The 19,605-nt window shown below is 56.6% G+C and overlaps 2 protein-coding genes across 3 annotated transcripts in view; both read left to right on the top strand.

Moving 5' to 3' along the window:
• Window positions 1-510: 510 nt before the first annotated feature.
• On the top strand, window positions 511-13,381 carry MFGE8 (milk fat globule EGF and factor V/VIII domain containing). 2 transcript variants are annotated; one of them, XM_045296503.1, is made up of 8 exons: window positions 511-669; window positions 952-1,083; window positions 3,230-3,411; window positions 3,899-4,054; window positions 4,686-4,830; window positions 11,281-11,468; window positions 12,345-12,500; window positions 12,610-13,381. In XM_045296503.1, exons 1-8 carry the CDS (start codon window positions 570-572, stop codon window positions 12,751-12,753), a joined length of 1,203 nt encoding a protein of 400 aa, XP_045152438.1. In that variant the 5' UTR covers window positions 511-569; the 3' UTR covers window positions 12,754-13,381. The 2 variants fall into 2 exon arrangements, with proteins under 2 accessions (XP_045152438.1, XP_004709957.2); XM_004709900.2 differs by having other exon boundaries at window positions 515-669; window positions 11,284-11,468.
• Window positions 13,382-16,344: 2,963 nt separating this feature from the next.
• Window positions 16,345-19,605, top strand: part of HAPLN3 (hyaluronan and proteoglycan link protein 3) — a 19,017-nt gene continuing 15,756 nt past the window's right edge. The window contains exon 1 of the mRNA XM_013006476.2: window positions 16,345-16,414. Within this exon, the coding sequence (XP_012861930.1) occupies window positions 16,345-16,414 (70 nt within the window). The remainder of the gene's footprint in view (window positions 16,415-19,605) is intronic.

Here is a 19,605-nt window from a genome sequence, read left to right as displayed (position 1 = left end):
CAGCAGCCCGAAGGGTCTGGCTGCAGCACCCCCGGGGAGCCCGTCAGCATCTCTGCAGATAGGCTATGTTAACATTCGAGAATGAGAAGAAGCTTCTTGCTCTTTCGTCCTCCTTTTCTGTTCTTTGTGGGTCATGGTGGTGCTTGAAGGAAGGTGGAGAACCACTGGTCCGTAGGCTGGGATGTTGTCTGTCCCCAGCCTGCATTTCCAGCTGTGCCTCACACTTCAGCACACTGTGGTCCTCCATAGTCTCCACGTTCTGGACTCCTCCCCCTGCCTGGCACACTCCTCCTCCCCCTGCTAGACCCAGTGCAAGGCCCCCTCCTGTGCCAGAACCTTCTCTCCCAGGCAGAGACCCCCTTTCACTTGCTCCGTGCACAGGCTGTTTTCGCTAAGGCACATTCTTTTCTTGACATGTTGATCCGTGTAATCGGTCCCCGCTCGAGAGACCTTGATAGTGCCCACTTTTTGTTCCATTCCCGCCCCCCCCTCCCGCAATGTTTATGGAATGAGCGACTTGCTAAGTCAGGGCTGCCTTTGCAGGTGACTTCTGTGACTCCAACCAGTGTATGAATGGTGGCACCTGTCTGGTGGGCCTGGACAGTGCTCCCTTCTACTGCCTCTGCCCGGAAGGCTTCACAGGTCCCAAGTGCAACGAGATTGAGACAGGTACGCTCCCTGGCTGCGCCTCCTGCCCCACACCCCACCTCCAAGTTGCAGGGGCTGCTCCTACAGTGGGCAGAGGGGCTCAGGCCCCTCTCCTGTTGGGCTGGCACTGCCCTGGGCACTCTTGGGCCGCTTGGGAAGCTTGGCGGCTCCCTTGCTTGGGCTGTTCACCTCCACTTGACCCTCCTTTGCCAGGGCCCCATCAGGCAGACGGGGTGGTGAAGAAAAGAGGCACATTTGCCCCATCTCTTTTCTGAGCACTGTCCATTTTCTGCGCTTCTCTAGGTCCCTGTTTCCAGAACCCCTGTCTCAACGATGCTGAATGCCAGGTGACTCATGACTCCCATCGAGGGGACGTCTTCACCCAGTATGTCTGCAAGTGCCCTCAGGGCTTCTCAGGCACCCACTGTGAGAGCAGTGAGTATTATCAGGATGTCTGCTCATTCTGGCGGACCCTGAGCCCCAGGCCTGGTGGCCCAGGCCATGCACTGGCCTGATTTCTGTGGGAGGCCTTCTCTATAGAGTGAGGGCCGGGCAGGGCCTCAGCGAGGCCAAAAGGTGGGGGTGGGGAGGGGAGGGGCAACAAGACCCCATGCCCCTCCCCTCCCTGTCCTCCTGCATTGCTCTGGGGGAGGGAGGGATGTGGTGACCCCAAGGTCATGGGAGAGCTGTTTCCCCAGGCACTGGGAATCTTGGGACTTTTCTGAGAGGACAAAACAAACCCGTTCCTAATCTTTAGGGCTCAGAGGTTTGTAAATCAGGCATGAGTCTGACAGTTCTGGCCCTGATCTGATGTGTGGCCTCCCCATGGGGGGAGGGGGGGAGAGGCAGGCAGATGCCTGGGCAGTGGCCAGGCTGACCACTATCAGTTGGGCTGTCAGAGGCCCAGCATGTGCAGAGGGGCTGACCCTGCTTGGCTGTCCACCCTGCTTGGCTGTCCACCCAGCCACATAATGGCCCTTGGGTCAGTGCCCAGGGACACGCTGTAGTAGCTGCCCGATGGTCTCTGCCCTGACCTTACTGGAGCCCCTCCTACCCTGTTCTCTCATCCCGCTGTGACCCTCCCCCTCTGTCTGGGCCCAGGGGTGGGTAGGATTGGAAGGCCAAGTCTCGGGGTGCCTCAAGTCCAGTGGCTCAGGCTCTCAGCATCTCCGGCTGGGCCGGGCTGCCTGGCTGGGGAACTCAAGCCCCAGGAGAGGGCAGTTAAGGGCCCTGGACCCCCTCCCCCCATGTGTTTGAGATACTGGGTATGTGTGTGGAAATGGTGGGGGGCAGACTTCCATGGCAGACAGAGCCTAGGGTGGGGCCAGGTGGAGAGACTAATTACCATGCTCGGAGCCAGGTAACCATGGGTGTACCTGTGCTGAATTACCCACCAAGGTCTCTCAGGCTCCTCAACCCAGGGTCTGCTTCAGCTGGGTCTGGCAGCACCTGGGCAGAAGGCAGGGGTAACCCCACAAAGGCTGGGGTCCCCCAGGGGGACCTTTGATATGTGGGGTGCTTTCTCGAGCCAAAAAGAACAACCCTTCAGGTTTAAGGAATGCACACTGGGCCCCCTTCTTGTGGGCCCAAGGCAGCCATTGTGGCACAGTAGGCTGCTCCCCAAGCCCCGTGGTTCAAACCCAGCCAGAGTTCCCAGGGAGAACAATGAAGCTTCCTGTGCCCATTAGGGCTTTGTCTCAGAAGCCCCCCAGAGCAGTTCTCCTGTGTCACAGAGGCCCAGTGGCTTTGGGTGTGGGTGGCAGCGGTCCTGGAGGCAGACTGGGTTCAGCCCGAGTGACTCCGACCCTGAGTGACTCTGACCCTAGGCGGCTGGCTTCACTCTCCTTCCTGCCACCCCCCTAGGCCTGAGCCCAGGCTGTGGGGGGCAGCTCAGCAGAGCGGACCTGCTTCTGGGCCTCTGCCTGGAAGGGGTCCTTGTGGGGTGAGAGAGGAGCGTATCGAGGTTGGTTTTTGATTATATGTGCACATAGAAGTGCTTCACAAATTTGGCGGAAAAGAAGGGAATGAAAAGACAGTGGGATTTTCCCATACGGTTTACAGCTCTCCCAGGAGCCCTGCTCCTGAAACTCCTCCTTCTGAGGGGAGGTGGGGCGGGACTGGGGGCGGGGCAGGGTTGGGCTGGGCTGGAGGTGGGTCTGGCAGTGGGGTGAGGTAGGGCTGGGCTGGAGGTGGGTCTGGCACTGGGGTGAGGTAGGGCTGGGCTGGACTAGGGCGGGGTGGAGCTGGAGGTGGGGCGTGGGTTCCCAGGAAAGAGGAGCTCACTGATTCTCTCTCCCCCACAGCCCACCCCTCACACAGCAATGAGGTGGCCAAAGAACTACACTCAACTGGCTAGTCTGGGCAGCCCTGGCCTCCCCCCTCGGGGTCCCTCTTCCACCCCCACCCCAGCCTGACCTCACTGATTGCCCCTTTGTGTACCCAGCGTTGTCCTGCAGTGGCCCCACTCTGGGAGAAGGCCCTACGCTGCTCTTTCTGGATATGGGTCCATAGAGAGGCCACACTGCCGTACTTTCCCTTCAGTGGGGCTGGTTGGCCACTGACCGGCCGCTTCCTCCCCCAGGCTGCGCCATGCCGCTGGGCATGGAGGCGGGCGCCATCGCAGACTCCCAGATCTCCGCCTCCTCCGTGCACCTGGGCTTCTTGGGCGTGCAACGTTGGGGCCCAGAGCTGGCCCGCTTGCACCTCACGGGCATCGTCAACGCCTGGACGGCCAGCAACTACGACAGGAGCCCTTGGATCCAGGTGTGGACAAGCGACCAGCTGGCCCTACAAGGAGTGGATGAGTGGGCCTGTGTGGATGAATGGAGATACATTCACTCACTCACTCGGAGGTCCATAACTAGAGGTCCTAGTAGCAAGCCAGCAGGTACCTGCAGGTGAAAGAAGAGTGCCATCTTTGCCTATCAGTGGGAGGCAGCCTTGGGGGCTGAATTCAGAGAGTATAGCCCCCAGTGTATAACAGGGTGTTGGCACCCCTTAAGTGCCTCCAGGAGCAATGGACCTAGAGCCTGGGAGGACCAGGTGAGAAAGCCTTGTGCGGCAGTATCCCTCACCCCCACCCCTGCCAGGTACTCACTGGGAGAGTACAGGCCCCCCCTCCCCTTGTGTTAGTGTCCGTCCATCCCCCCACCCCCCAATGTGCAGTGTGATGGATATGGGTTGAGCTGACTCTTGGACAGGAGGACTCTGGGAGATAAAGGTACCACTCTCTGCTCCACTTCATCCCCAGGTGAACCTGCTGCGGAAGATGCGGGTTACGGGCGTGGTGACTCAGGGTGCCAGTCGAGTGGGCAGTGCTGAGTACCTGAGGACCTTCAAGGTGGCCTATAGCCTTGATGGACGCAAGTTCCAGTTCATCCAAGATGCAGAGGGGCTTGGAGACAAGGTGGGCCTGCTGGAGCCCCAAGAGAAGCACTGACAGCCATCCCTGGGGCTCTAGTGCTGCCTGAGGGCGAAGCCCTGGGCCATTAGTCAGGAGATGGGCTTTCTGGTGTGTCGTGGTTCTCAGAAATGAGAAAACCCAGACTGTGCCCTCTGCTAGGTTTGTGTGAGTAATAGTGCCCACTTTATAGATTTTAAAAGTAGAGAGACTCAAAAAGGCGAAATGGCGTATTGAGGGTGGTGGCAGAACTGGGATGCATGCTGAGGCTCCAGGGTCATTGTGGACAGTTGAGCAGGTTGTACACTGCGCAAGGATGCTGCGGTCAAGTAGGCACCATGCACAGTGTGCATACCATTTATTGATGCACTTAAAGAATCTTGAGCAGAGAAGACACAGAGCACCTTATCGGTTAGAGGTAGCTCTGGGTGAAGGAGCTGGGCCCCAGGCTGACCAAGGAGGGTATTGGAAGGGGGCTGTTGGGGGCTGTAGGAAGGCTGATAGCCGAGCTCCTGCTAGCTCGACTTAGTCCCTCCCAGCCCTGCTGCTCTGCTGCAGAGGAAGGTAAGGCCCCCGCGGGGAGTGGGACTGCCCAACCCTGCTGGTCCCTCTTATGTGAGCTGCCCTTCCCGCCCAGGTGTTTGTGGGGAATGAGGACAAAAGTGGCCTGAAGAGGAACATGTTTGAACCCCCTCTGGAGACGCAGTATGTGAGGCTGGTCCCCGTCGTCTGCCGCCGGGGCTGCACTCTGCGCTTTGAGCTGCTGGGCTGTGAGCTGAATGGTGAGTGCTGGGGGCCTCTCTCAGCCAAGCTGAACTGGGGGGCAGCAGCCAGGCCCAAAGCCAGGGCTCACATGGTGTCCAGGAGTGCATGCGATGGGGCTCATCTGGCCATCAGCAGTCTGGTCTTGCTCAGGCATCTACCCTCGGCTACCTTGTGGCTCTGGGCATTGTGGTTGGTGAGGAACAAAACACATTATAGGAAGCCCCAGATTATGAGCCAGTTCTGTTATGAACTGGTGTCTGAGTTGAATTTGTACGTACATCTGAACAGTGAGATCACTTCAGTTAGTTACACACTTGTCTTAGTTCATATATATAGTGTACCTTTCTATGCATAAAAAATATTAAAGAAACACTTCCAGGTATATGAAACACCTTCAGTATGGTAATATAGTAATGATAAATATAATAATACAGTAATAATAGTGCTTTGATGCTGGTCAGAGGGTAATGCCTGTTGGCCATCACAAGTACATACCTGTATGCACCTCAAATTTCAAGTTATGATAAGCACTATAGGCGCTGGTTTGGAAGTGACTGGGTTGTAGGTGAGGCAGTGTGATCTGTAGACTGCCTCTATACCTCAGTGGGGTGCTTTGCTGGTTTCAGGGGGTTTTCACTGACTTTGGTTGGCTCTTTGAGCTGTGACCTTCATTCTATTTGGTGGCTGCTGGGCTCGCTCGACCTGCAGCCATATTCCAAGTGCCCAGAGGGCCCCTTGCCCCATCTCTGTGCTAGCTAGTCATCATTGCCCCCAGGGGACTGGACGGTGGCAGCCCCCGTGGCCGGGGTACAGCTGGGCTCTCTGGGCTTCCAAGGCTGTTATTTTTTTTTGGCCAGCTGATTGCCAGGCCTGCTTTCCCAGGTGCCTCTGAGTAGATTTGAACCACCAATCTTTGGGCTAGTAGTCACATGTTTAACCATTGGCTCGACCCAGGGATCCATTTACTCTACAGAAACTGCCAAGGCTGCTGCTGCTGAGGGGAGCCGGACAAAGAAATCCTATGGGACAGGACGAAGGAACTGCCCGAGGGCTTTCTGAGGGTTAGTCCTCAGGAAACTGGCTGACCTGTCTTTCTCCTGCTGAGTGGCCAGAACAGCTGACCTCTTGATTAGCAGCTCGGGCATTTAACCCCGTGCCTCGAGGGCGCCCTTATCATCTTTAGAAGCACTCAGTAAATATTTGGTGCCTGAGTGAGTGAATGCGCGAATGAGGAAACTCAGGAGTAGGTGAGTTATTTATCAAGGGCATGCCTCTGAGAGATATTAAAAGCTTCTACTCGTTCCCAGGGCTCTGGACACCCACGTGTCTGTCCATCCAGTGTCTTTCCCTCACCTCCAACTTGTAGCCTTCATTCAAGGGAAACCTGGGGCTTCTAGGGCCATCGGGCTGAAACGGATGCTTTCTGCTGCCCTTCCAAGGGAGATGAAAAGGTGGGAGAAGCAGAAAGAAACAGGTTTCATCTGACCCAGGAAAATGTCCTCCTTGACTATGTTGAGCAAAGGGCTAGTGGGGCCCTAGGCTTCTGCGGCTCTGTTCTGTCTGCGCTCAGCCCGGCTTTCTTTGGAGGGCTGCTATTTCCCTGCCTCTGCAGCCACCTGCTGGCCGAAAGAGGGACTGCAGGCTCCGAGGCAGCGCCGCCGGGTGTCTTAGGGAAGAGCAGCCCCATCGTGCTCTCCTGCTCCTGGGCTCCGTTCTTGTTGCTCAGCACTGAGTTTTCTACCTGTCTGGTGGTGTGTGTGAGTGTGTGTGTGTTCCCTTTGAGCCTTATTTCAGCAATGAGTGAAACACTGCCTCCTGCAGAAAGGGTTTGCCGCCAGTCTGTGGTTAATCACTGGTTGCTCACTGAAAGGCTGGTGTTGGAACCATCAGTGGTTACATGGAACAAAGACGTGGCAGTCTGTTTGAAAAGAACGAAGGCAATGGGAAATTGGTGGGGGGTGGGGGGGGCAGGCAGCTCTACTCTGTTTTATGGTCATTCTGAGTTAGTGGGTTGTAGAGGTTCCCTGGTAGCACAAAGGGCTTGCTCTCAGCTACTCAAAGTTGGTAGTTCAAGTCCACCTGCAGAAAGGCCTGGCAAACACTAGTTTATTTTACGAGTCAATGGTCATTTTGTTGAAAAGTGACCTACACGATTAGTTTCCATTCAAAGTTCAGTGCAGAATAGCCCTGGCGGTCCTGTAAACCTGACCTTGCATGGGTTTTTTCTCTGACGTTTTCTCCCACTGTATCTTGGACATCGGCTGTGGCCCTGTTCACAATGGGTAATGTGGCCAGTGGGTGCAATCTACTTCTTAGGCTATCCAGATAGGTGATGAGTCACTTTCTTTAGATATCTGTCTTTTGTACAATTCTGCTCTTCACAATATAGTTTAAGGTGTTTTATTTCCTTTCCATATACATACTAAGAGTAACAGGTTTAATAAACACCAATAAAACATCTCTCGGCCCTGAACTGGCTGGCAGACTCCATTGGTCAGAGGTTCTAGTCTCTGCATGAGCAGTGGCCTGGCTGGTCGACTGAGGGGTAGGGCATGTCAGTTTCACGAATGTTCAAGACGCTCGGAGTTTTATTGGGGATGGAGCAACGCTGACCTTTAGAAGCCTGGGTCAGTGTCTCCAAAGCCCAGATGCATTTTAGGATGAAGTAAATGGCTCAATCAGATTCTCAGCATCACCCAATCTTGGTCCAAATTATTGATGGTGGTGGGGGGCTAGTAGTCTAAAGTTTGTAGTTTGAGCCCATCAGCTGCATCCCCAAAAGTGATTGACATCCCAAACCTGTCAATCACCTCCCTGCGATTACAGCCAAGAAAGGCTCAGAAACAGTACTTACTACCTGTAATGGCCACGAGTCCACAAAGACTGGGCGGGCAGCTCTAGGCCTGGGAGCTAGCTTGAGGATGGCATCCAGTCTTGGTACAAAGTACACACAGTGTCCAGCAGTGGACTGAGGGTCCCTGAGTGGTAGGTACTACAACATCCTAGGGTAGCCTTACCATTGGGGAGGTCCCTTTTTTGGGTATAAGAAAGAGCTTCGTATACAAGAGCAGTTGAATATTGAGAAAACATCCCAACCTAGTCCAGATCAAGTCTGTAAGTCCAACATTAGCCCACATGTCTGATACCAATCTATAAAGTCCTCTTCAGACTCACGAAACACATGCAATGATGCCAATTGCAGGAAGATCACAGGCCGGTGGATGCAAAGTCTTGTGGATCCAGTGGCATTGTAAGCATCTCAGTGCTGGCAGGGGTCTCCATATGACTCCTCCAGTTCCCAGGGCACAGGGTCTATCAGCGTAGTGCCATGTGTCTTGTCAGTAGAGCGTCTCTCAGGGAGTGAGTCGAGAGAAGGCACTTCTTGCTCACACAGAGGCCTCATTGGCTATAACCCGATTGACAGACTAGACTCCACCCCTTCACTCTTAATCCTTTCAAGTCCCAAATTGACACCCGATTATGTAACTACCATAGTCCCCTTCAGTGCCCACTGGTCGTCTTGACTGTCGTATAAAAAAGTTAGGTAGCCTAGGGAGTTGCCACTTCTAGAAGCTGAGGCTTACTACCCTGTAAAGAGTTACAGTCCTGGAAACTCAGAGGGGCAGTTCTACCCTGTCCTGTAGGGTTGGTTGGTTACGAGTCGGCATCGACTCGCTGGCCATGAGTTTGTACTTTTTAGTATGGTGAGCCCCGGTGGTGTACTGGGGAGCACTGGGTGGCTGACCCAAAGGTTGGCAGTACAAGGCCCCGCCTCCAGCCCCTACAGGGAAGAAAGATGGGGTTTAGACACCCCGAGGAGCAGTTCTCGGTGCTATAGGGTCACTAGGAGTTGGTATTAATTCCATGGTGGGAGTGGGGGTGGAGGGAGGGGTTCAAGTGGCCTTTTGGTTTACTGAGTACCCAGCTCTAGGAGAGATTCCTGACCCCCACCCCCACCCCGCCTGGGAAGGTGAATGGCTGAAAGCATGGAGCACGTAGCGGCAGATCAGATGGTGGTTGCAAACTCTTCAGTGGAGGTGACAAGGGCCGGGGACTAGAGTAGAAGAGTAGCTTGGGACTTCTCTGTTGGGACGACCTTTGAGTGGCGGCTGAGTGGGGAGCCAGGCACAGGAGAAGCTTGGAAGGAGTGCTCCAGGCTGGGCAATCAAGTGCAAAGGCCCCGAGGCACGATGAAGGACTGAAGGCAGGCAGGCCAGTGGGGCTGGTACCTAGAGGGGGTGGGGGTGCTGGGTGGGGGATGGGGCTGGAGAGGCAGTTGGGACCATATTGGGCAAGGCCTTGTGGACCATTTAAAGATTTGTGTGTTTAGCCTGGGACACATGGCAGCTGTTATTTGGGGGGTACTGATAGGACTTGATTATATCAAATGACGTTATAGCATTAGCGAATCTGAGCAAAGATGTCAGGTGGAAGACTAAAGTCCCCCTGACCCAAGCCATAGTAGTTTCAAAGTATCATGGACTGCCCGAAGATTAAACCCATCTGCCTTGGAGGTAGCAGAGCCGATATGCTTCTTAAAAGAGCCGATATGGCGAGACTGTCTCACCTACATTGGGACTGGTCCCTGGAGCAGGACATCATGCTTGGTTGGGGGTGGGGGGTGGGGTAGAGGGTCAACAGAAATGGGGCAGACTCTCAGCAAGACCCCAGGCCTGCCGAGACGAGTCCTCCCCTTCACAAGAGCGCAAATCCTCAGCGGTACAAGATGACCTGGGAGAACTGCGGGGCTGCCTCCCAACTTCACGGGTGGAAACATGGGGGGCGGCTGAGGACTGGAGCCATCCCAGGGGCATGTGGGCATGATGGCGCTACGTCGGGGCTGAGTGCCTGCCCTGGCCCCAGTTCTCCCCATTGCCTGGAACTGCCTGGTGAGGCTGTAGGAAGCAGGAATGAAGCACATGATCTGGGTCCACCTGGAGCAGGTGCTGCAGGATTGACAGTGCTCCCTGCAGAGCCTTCCCAGGCTGTAGGCTGCCTGAGGCCTCCCCAGGTGTGGGGGGATGAGGTTGGTCAGCAGGAGCTGGTGGCGCCACTGGCCGATGTCGTTAGCACCCAGGAGGGTCCCGACATCCTGGCCAGCCCAGGGGACTCTCTTTCTACTATCCGGTTGACTCCGACTCACAGCAAACCAAGAAGGCAGACTGGAAGCACCCTGTGCGTCCCCAGGGCTGTCGGTCCTTACAGGAGTAGAGCACCTCCTCTTGCTCCTGCTTCAAAGTGGTTTGAAGTGGTGGCTTCGAAGTGTCGACCCGATCCAGAGCCCACTCTGCCACCATGCTCCTCAGCAGTGCCATGGCGGGGAGACAGCTCCCAGCACCTGCCCAGCCCCCAGCTCCCCCAGGGTATGCAAGTCCTGGATCCTGGATTCTGCCAAGTGTGGAGCATGCCGGCACTCTCCTGGGTGTTCCTTTCGGGGTTCATCCTGGTGGCCACTTCCAGGTGCACATGCAGCAGCGGGCCCATTCCTGAGCGACTGAGTGAAGCTTTAGGAGCAGCCTGCGGGTCGCCCACACCCCAGGGAGATGCGTTGCACGTGTGGGGCCCCCATAGACACTGAGGAGGGGCTGCTGGGTATGGACTTCGAGTGGCTGCAGGGAAGGGGTGCCATCCTTCACTGTGGGGTGTAGCCCGGGGAGGGTGAAGAAGAGGGGCGTGGCGTGGTGGCTACCATCTCCCAGCCTCAGTTTTCTCCTCTGCAACTGGGTCAGTGTGACACCGAAAACGTCCTTTGTGGAAGATTCAAAGGCTTTTTAATAGGCTTATTCCCAGCACCACCACCACCCCTCTTTTTTCCTTTTTGTGAGTTAGGTAGGAGCTTACATTTCAGATCATCAATTTTGTAGATTGAGTACCTTCGGTAAGCTTTGAATCAACAAATGTCGGGTGTGCCGGCAGTCAGAATCACTTCAGCCTTCGCGGCAATCCTGACTCGTGGTGACCGTGTAGGCCAGGGTAGAGCTGCTCCTGTGGGTTTTCGAGACCGTAAGGCTTACGGAGTGCAGCCTCACCTTTCCCCCATGGAGCGGCTGGTTCTGAACTGCTGACCCCAAGGTGAGCAGCCCAATTCGTAATCCACTACCCTAGGACCTTAGTCCCAGTTGGAAACACGGGGTCACCATGAATCAGAATCACTTGCTGGCAACTGGTTTGGTCTTGCTTATTGTTGGTGGTGTTGTTGGTTGATGGCAGGCCTTGACAGTGAGTGGAAATGAGGGGACTGTCCGTGCTGAGCCAGCGGGGGTGGAGTGGGGGTGGGGGAGGGGGGGTTGGAAGGTCTTGAGGGATCTGTGGGGGAGCCAGTCTAGACCGGGGCTGGGAGCTGAGACCATCGGCTGAGATGGTGCAGGCCATGAGAGGGCCATCTTTCTGTTGTCCCAGATGTCCTGTGCCCTCCTTGTCCTGTGCCCGCTCCGTGGGGGCCTGTGCATTCACGTCTCTCCCACTAGCAGGTTGCTCCAACTCCCTGGGCATGAAGGATGGCACCATTCTCGACCGGCAGATCTCTGCCTCCAGCTTCTTCAAGACCTGGGGCCTGAATGCCTTCAGCTGGCATCCCTCCTACGCGCGCCTGGACATGCAGGGCAAGTTCAACGCCTGGACCGCCCAGAGCAACAGTGCTTCCGAGTGGCTACAGGTGGGGCCAGGCTCTCTGGGTGGGGGACGGGCATGGGGGGGCTCAGGTCACCTGGAACCTCCAATCTTGGACTCCACCCAGCTCAGTCTTCCACTGCATAGAGGCTTTCTGAAAGCTGTTTGTTCTCTGACATTCTGTCTTGTTCCTCCCCCTCCTTTATCCTTATTCTATAAGTCCGAGGGGTGGTGGGGTGGGGGTGAGGGTGGGGGTGCAGTGCTGTATCCACCAGGGATCTGAGGAAGGAGAGTCACAAAAAGAATGAGTGTGTGTGCATGCTTGGGGAACAGCTACTTTCCTTAGCTTCCCTAAGGGTGAGAAGGCACAGCCCAGGCCAGCAGGATGGGATGGAGGAGGGAGACCTGCCCCATGGCCTCTTGGGACTCTGCTGAGCAGAGGGTGGGGGATCTGAACCAGAGTTGAGCACCAGAAGTAAGACAGTCGGCAGACAACCCTGGGTTTGGCTGGAATGGAAAACACACCCAGAGTTGTGTTCGGGCTGCCTGGGGTGTGTGTTCTGGTTGGTAGTGGGCTGGATTGGGACCCAGGTCTTAGAACTGCCTGCAGCAGGGCTGCCGGCAGGTTTCCCCTTGCTGGTCAGAGACTGAAGGGTGGGGACTTGGGGGTGGAGAGAAGTTTGTCTCTTGACCCTCAAAATCCACTTCGGAGTTGGGTTATGTGAGCAGCCCCACAGGGCCAGTGTAAGGCTTGGTTAGCTGGGGTGGGGGTGGGGGTTGGGGCAGGTAATGCTGCTCCTGGGCAGGGGTGGAACTCCGATGTCGGAGCCTCATTGGTGGTATAGTCTGCTTCTGAGCCCGGTGTGCCTGCTTCTCCCCACCGCAGTGGAGACGGTTGGAGCAAGACAAGGGTCTCTTGTAGGTCGACCTGGGGTCCCTAAAGCGTGTGACGGGCATCATCACCCAGGGAGCCCGAGACTTTGGCTACATCCAGTATGTGGCTGCCTACAAGGTAGCCTACAGTGACGATGCCCAGCAGTGGATGGAGTATAAGGAGCGCGGGGCGGTGGACAGCAGGGTGAGTAGTGTCTGCCCGTATGTCCTCCCCTTGCTTCTGCTGGGCACCCAGAGGTCTGAGCCGGGGCTGTGGGTGAGAGGGGTCTTATGCCCCTGTGCTTTGCTTCCAGATCTTCCCCGGGAACTCAGACAACAACTCACACAAGAAGAATGTGTTTGAGACGCCCTTCAAGGCCCGCTACGTCCGAGTGCTGCCCGTGGCCTGGCACAATCGCATCACCCTGCGGATGGAGCTGCTGGGCTGCGAGTTGTAGCCCCCGGCTCAGGCCGAGGGGCTGGCGAGGATAAGCGCCACCCTGCTTCAGTGGGCCGGCCCCCTGCTTCCTTCCGATTGTAGCCAGAGCAGGTGTGTGGGCGAGATGAGGTGGCAGAGGAGGTGCCAGCCGCTGGCCACCCCTTCCCTCATACTGACCCTTAACCTCCCTCAGCACCCCCCTGGGGGGTAGGCTGTCCTTATGCTACCTCCTTCTTTTGGGTCTGGGGTGGAACAGGAGGGGTTCAGGAGGGGGTGTGGCTTTTCCAGGCACTGGGGGACTCTGGACAGGCCTGTGCTGTCCACATCCCTCTACACTCAGCCATAACCCTATGACCCAGCAAAGGCCACGGGCGCCAGGCTGGAAGATAACGCCCCCACCCTGACCCAGACTGGAGGTCACCTGCCTCCAGACACTTGCCCCTTATCTCCCCGGAGACCTCCCTCCCCCTTTTGTCCCAGAAGACCTCTCTTGACCCTTGTCCTGAAGCCTAGAGAGAGACGCAGAGGTGGCGAGGCTTTCCGGAGAGCCGTGGGCGGTGACTGGGTAAGGGGGGAGGGCCCTTCGGCTGGTTCCTCACCTAGAATACACAGACAGCTTCCAGAATATATTTATGTCATCCACTGGGGCTCTTGTGGTTGCATTCCTAATTGCTTTGTGGTAGTGGGCTTGGGCTGGTGCCTCCACCCTCCATCCAAGCCTGACCCCCAGGCTTCTGCCGTGGTGGAGCTGCAGGAGGAAGGAGAAGACCATTGGTGGGCTTCCTGTCTGCCAGCCAGGAGTTGCAACAGGTGTTGGAGACAGCCCTCAGGGCCCGCTCCATCGAGTGCTGCCTGGGGCAAAGGGGTGACCTGCTTACCCCACCCCCACCCCGGGCACCTGTCTGTGGAGCCCAGCCTTGCTCTGGCACAAGCAGGCTCACCATGAGTTCAAAGTTGACGGCAACTGATTTCTCAGAAGCCCCTGAGGCCTGCCCCTGGACCCCAGCAGGCCGGGACTGGGTTGTCCAGAGTGTGGTGAAGGGCTCAGGGTGCGCCTGCCTCAGAGACAAGCCCACAGCTTGCCTTTGCTCCCTTTCCACCCGAGGAGACAGGCTGCTGGCCTCCTTCAGCAGTTTCTGCTTTCTCTGCTGCTGGAGCTGGAGAAACTATTAGAGATGCGGGGTGAGGGGAGGAGTGGTGGGAGAGGGAGGCGGTGGCAGAGGCTCTGCCAAGTGAACACAGGGAGGCCACTGGCCACTGGCATGCTCACTCCAGGGCTGGAGGACTGCCCTGCCCTCCCACTGGGGCAGTGGCCAGTAGGTGGGTCAAAACAGACCAGGGCTGGGTATGGGGGGAGTGGGTGGGGCTGGCCCATAAAGGAGGGAGGGGCAGCTCTTAGGAACAAGGATTTAGGAAGCCACTTAGTATGTGGGGTTGGTAGATAGGGTGGATTTTCTGGGCCAAACTTTCCGTGCCACGCTGCACCCTTCCTGGCAGCAGCGAGCCTGGCCGAGTGGCTGCAGGCAATGAAGGTTTGCTGGCGCCTGGCAGGGGAACCTGGAGTCTGGGGCAGCTCTTCCTGACGGAGGCTGTTGCCAGGGTTTCTCAGCCGGGCAGATCACATAAAAAGCACAGGCCTTGGCAATGAGAGGGTGGGGTCTCGGTCTGTGTCTGAGCTCACCCTGGAACCTCTCGGCACCAGTCTTGGGTGGTTTCTGGGCTCTCCGGGAGGGTTCTGTCCCCCTCTAACTAGCTTGCGCCTTGCTGGAACCCAGGAGCTCCGGGAGCCCCGGGGAGGCAGGCCTGAACTTCAGCTGGCCCAGACTGTAGGGCTGTCTCATCAGCCTTTCTGGATGGCCAGTGGCCACAGCGTGGCCGGGAGACTCGGGGTGTGAGGCTGGAACCCTAAAGCCATCTCTCAGTCCATTCCTCTTACCTTTGCAGTCTTAGCGTGTTGGTCAGGCCTGGCCTTTCAGAAAGTCCCACTGGGTCTCTTTGACTACCTCCCAACTCCTGATTTCTTTACTGGACTGCGCCTTTTATTATCACCTCCACGTCTTCACCTTTGAATTCTGACCACTGTCCTGAGTCTTTGCGGACAGTCAAGCTGCTGGTGAGCTCTCTCCTGAGGTAGCCACACCCGTCTTTGTGGTGGGCAGCGCTGGACTTCAGGCTCCCTTTAGCTCCTGATTTGAATGCAGTGGCATGATGGGGCTCAGAGCCTTGGGTTATGACATCCTCCCTGGGCCTCCCTCAGCTCCCTCCTCGACAAATGAGAACAGTGGGGTGCTCCCCGGCCTGTGGGCCACAGGAGTACACACGAGGCTGCAGGAGGCGACCCCTGGTCTAGCTGGGCCAAGTCCCTTCCCACTGGCCTTCCTCCCTTCCCCATCGGAGGGGCGGACTTTGCCTTCTGGGTTCGTGCGCTGTCCACTTCCACTCTAGTCCATCAGCTACCCCCCTCTTCCCGGTGGAGGGGCGACCCGGCCGATGTTTCCTGTCAAGCCTGGCATTTACTCTGCTGTAATTTGCACCCAGTTTGCGCGCACACATGCACAAACACATGCTTCTGTACCTGGGTGACACCAACAGTTAGGTGCTTGACGTCTAATTGAAGGGTTGGTAGTTTGAACCTACCGACCGAGAGGTACCTCTGAAGAAGGCCGGTACCCAGCTCCTGGAAGGTCACAGCCCTGGAAACCCTGTGGCGGCAGTGCCACTCAGCAACACATATCCACTCCTAGGGATGGATCCCACAGCATTGATGTACATGCGCGTGCGCACATGTGTGTTCAGAAACACACCCCATCCTTAGATTTGTCTTCTGATGACCAGTGTGGCTGCCCAGGGTGGGGTCCTCATTAGTTTGGGTGAGAAAGAAAGGGCCCCTGAGCAACCAGCCCTGCTGGGTTGATGCGCTCCTTCTTGAAGGCCAGTCGTTCTAGCTACACTTACCGAGCATGTGGCAGTCGGCCTAACTGGTGATTTTATGATGGCCAAACTCAGGGGTATGTCCCAAGCCCCTTGCTTTTTGCAGGGGGAGTGGGGAGCGGCTGGAGCTCGTAACCCCCCACCCCCCCCCCTTCAGCTGGGGACAGCCAAGTGGAGAGCCCAGAGCGCCCTGGGCTGCACCTGCGGAGCTCTAGGGAAGGCGTATTCCTGTCAGTCCCACCGTTTCTGGTAGACCAGGGCTTGCTAACGCCCACCTCCCCACCCCCACCCTACTCACTTCCTGCCCCGTAGTGGTTGGGGGGTTCCCAGCTGAGTCCGAGACTGCCCACTGCTGTAACAACTCCGGCTCAGCCCTTGGGAGCAAAAGGAGCCCGTGTTCCTTTAAGGGGCTGGCCTGGCGGGAGCATGGGGGTGGGGGTGTTTGTCAGGCGGCTTCCTTTCTGGCCCTTCAAGACCCCCCCAAATCCGTTTGTCTTCTGATCCGAGCGCTGGATCGACCTCCGGGACTGTAGGTGGCTCTCGGTGAGGTAGGCTTACTGGGCATCTCTCATTTGGTCTTTCCTCCCCATTTGGGGTCCCTAGAACCCAACCCCCTCCTCCGCGCCCTGCTGCTAGGGGAGGTCCGGCCTTAGGGACCTAGAGAGCTGGGGGAGTGAACATGACCCTGCGTGCCCAGCGAAGCTGGCTGTACTCACCGCGGGGCGCCTCTGGCGCAGGGGTGTGCGGAGGTGCGGGCGTACTGGCACAGGATCTGCGGGTGCACTGTGGAGAAGCACGTCCTGAGCGCACGCTGGTCTCTGAGATCCCGCTCAGCGCCCACCTCCTAACCCCCGGTGGCCCCCTGGCTTCTTCCCATCCCCACCCGAGGGGTGCTGCACCCTCCAGCTTTGCGGGGGCTCTGGCCCCGGGCATTTTCCGCAGCGCCCTGGAGTTAGGGCAGCGAGCGCTCTGGGAGGGCCCATTGCCCTCTCCCGGCCTTGCTGGGGCCAGCTCTGGCCGCCCTAAGGCCAACGCGAAAGGATGCCAGTGGGTTCCAGGCCTTGGCTCACCGAGGTGCCCGCCCTGGTCACAGGGAGACGCAGAGGCTCCGAGGATGAAGCCCAGGGTGGGAGATGGAGTCGCTCAGGGGGGGATTTGGAGTTCATGAACGGCCCGGCAGAAAGCAGTGCGGGGCACTTGGACCCGACCTTGCTACCAACTCGCTGGGTGGCCCTGGGCAGCCACTGACCCATACGCTGACCCTCAGCAGAGCCTCTGCTGAAGCCTGGGGGTCGCCCGGGCCACTCCCAGACCCTGCACAAGTAGCGGGCTGGGAATGATGGGAAACACTGAAGGCTTCCACATGCTCCCCTTGGGGGCCGCAGGTTTCAAAGGCTCGCCAACCCCTGGTCTCAACTAGGGCCACCGGTGTCAAATTCCTCTAGGAGCCTGGCGACGGGATCTGGAGGGAGACGCTTCCCTCTGCTAGTGCGAGGGATTTGCACCCTTGGCGTTGCCGGGACAACGCCAGCCTGGGGGCCAGGCGGCTGCTGGAGGCACCCACCTCCCCTTGAAGTCAGCTCTTGGCTTACTGTTCTGGTGTGTAGAGGGGACCTAGGGCAAGTGGTGGCTGGATCCAAAGGGAGGAGTTGCTGTACAGGTGAGCGTCTCCAGACCCGGTCCAGGGTCCCCCACTTTCTCAGCAGTGGGACCATGGTGAAGGGTATATGACCTTCCCCATAAGAATGTGTCACATCTTAGAGGGGAGGGAATTGGGAATGAGAGGGGTGCACTGGGGGTGGGGGTGACATTAGAACACTCTGGTTTACCAAATGCTGTTGGACCCAAAACAGTGATAATCAGGAGCCTGTAATTTTCTTTAATCACCACCTATGGCGGCATGGTTACCATAAGGTCAGCAGTTCAAAACCACCAGCCACTGGAAAGGCATTCTTCAATGTCAAGAGTCTTGGAAACTCACGGGGACAGTTTTACTCTGTCCTCTGGGGACACTCCGGGTCGACATCGACTTGATGACAGGGAGGTTTGAATGTGTCTATTTTTAATTTACTAAAGAGGTACCCTGGTGGCATAGCGGGTTAAGTGTTGGGCCACTAACTGCAAGGTGAGCAGTTCAAGACCACTAGCAGCTGCTCAAGAGAAAGATGAGGCTTTCTACGCCTGTACAGTTTCAGAAATCCACAGGGAGAGTTCTACCCTGACCTACAGGGTGATTATGGTCAGAATTGACTCGATGGCAGGGAGTTTTTGTTTCTAATCATAGAGGGGCCCCTGGGTGGAGCAAACAGTTAAACTAACAGAAGCTTGACTCTTTGAATCCAACCAGGGGTGCCTCAGAAGAAAGGCTTCTGAAAAATCAGCCCCTGAGAACAGTTCTGTTCTGAGACACCTGGGATCACCATGAGGCCGAGTCCACTCGAAAGTGTTCATCTACTGTCACAATTAGCTAGTGCGGCTAGAGCAGAATCGTTGCAAGTGCAGCATGAGGTAATTAATAGATGATAATCAGCCCGGGGGCGGGGTGGGGGTGGGGTGAGGGGTGGTGGTGGTGGTGGTGTTTCTCTCGCTATTGGCACACAGCTTAGGAGGAGTGTCCTATCTACCTGCAACATCTGTGGGCCCAGAGTTCTTGGAGGTCATGCGTATGACATCAACTTTCCCTTGAGTCTAGGATTTTCTCAGCTCAGGGACCCCAGCTCTTCTTTCTTAGTGGTATAGTAGGTCCTTCTCTGTCTGATCACTTGTCCAATCTCATTTCTATCTCAAAAGAGGTCGATTCTAGATAGAAACTAATCTGTAGATTGTATCCTGCTTTTTTAACAAAACCACCTTTAATTCGGACTCATTTGCAACATAGAGATTAGAATTTATGACACACAGGAAAATCACATCAGATCACGACAATGGAGAGTACACAAGACCCAGAATGATGGCTTATCCAAGTTGACAGGTGTTTGTTTTGTTTTGTTTTGTTTGGAGGTAGGGGGGGAGTAGGTGGTATACCCACCTATAAGCCCTTGACCTCAATTTCTCTGCACGTGAAGAGAAGACAATGGTGCATGTGTCACTCCTGCTACAGTGACTCAGCCCTGAGCTTTTCACTGGTTGGTCTGTGGTGGTCCGGAGGGGAGGCGGGGACCTCAAGCCCCACGGTGGCTAGGCTGGGGAAGTGGAGGCTGCACTGAGCACCCCTTAGTGGGAGTGGCTCTGGATGGGACAATGATAACACAACAACTGACCCGGATTTGCCATCCCTGACCTAGACTCAGGACTCTGCTCTGTGCGGTGGGCTGAGCATTCCGGGGTGTTCTTGCCTTTGATCCCTGAGCTTCCTCCTGAATTTTTTTTCTGGACCTTTGAGTTCAAAGAGGTCAAATGACTTGCCAGGGTCACTTCGCTAGCAGAGCCTGGATCCCAACAGCGAGCTTTCCTGGAAACCTCCTTTCTGGTTTCACCCTCTTACAGAGGGCTGGAAAGCACTTCTGTGTTGGCCTCTCTGCCCCCTGTCAAGGCTGCCTGATGGCAGGGCTAGTGAAAGGTTACCCCCCAGCAGGGAGGGGAGCTCCCCGGACTCCATCCCTCTCTCTGATGTGGCTAGGGGTCTTCTTAGCTAGGAAATAAAGGCGCCATGCTTTGGCTTGGCAGTCAGAAGAAACCAGAATGATATTATTACCATGGGAATCAGATTCACGTGGCTGCTTTGTGGGAGACAGGTCGGTGTCGTCACTTCTCAAATGAAGTCCAAGGTGCTAGATCTTCGGGCCTCTGGTCCCCTATTTGAGCCTGACGCCTGCCTCTCTCCCTGAGGCCCAGGCTCTTTCTGTCAAAGGCCTCCTCACCTGCTGTCCCCTCTCCCTCCAATATTCTTCCCCAGGATGGCCAAGGCTCATAACCTTGATGATGTGGTGTGACCTTGATC

Source organism: Echinops telfairi, unplaced genomic scaffold (assembly GCF_000313985.2).
Source record: "Echinops telfairi isolate 266 unplaced genomic scaffold, ASM31398v2 ScPeMD7_7409;HRSCAF=8447, whole genome shotgun sequence".
NCBI lineage: Eukaryota > Metazoa > Chordata > Mammalia > Afrosoricida > Tenrecidae > Echinops > Echinops telfairi.
Note: the sequence above shows the minus strand (reverse complement) of the source record. Positions and strands in the feature narration are given on the sequence as shown.

Excerpts from the sequence above, each read along its gene's own strand:
- MFGE8 (XM_045296503.1), top strand. The coding sequence starts at position 570 with ATGAATGGTGGCACCTGTCTGGTGGGCCTGGACAGTGCTCCCTTCTAC. Across the intron at positions 1,084-3,229 it reads AGGCACCCACTGTGAGAGCA|GCTGCGCCATGCCGCTGGGC; the intron begins GTGAGTATTATC and ends TTCCTCCCCCAG. Across the intron at positions 11,469-12,344 it reads GTGCTTCCGAGTGGCTACAG|GTCGACCTGGGGTCCCTAAA; the intron begins GTGGGGCCAGGC and ends GGTCTCTTGTAG.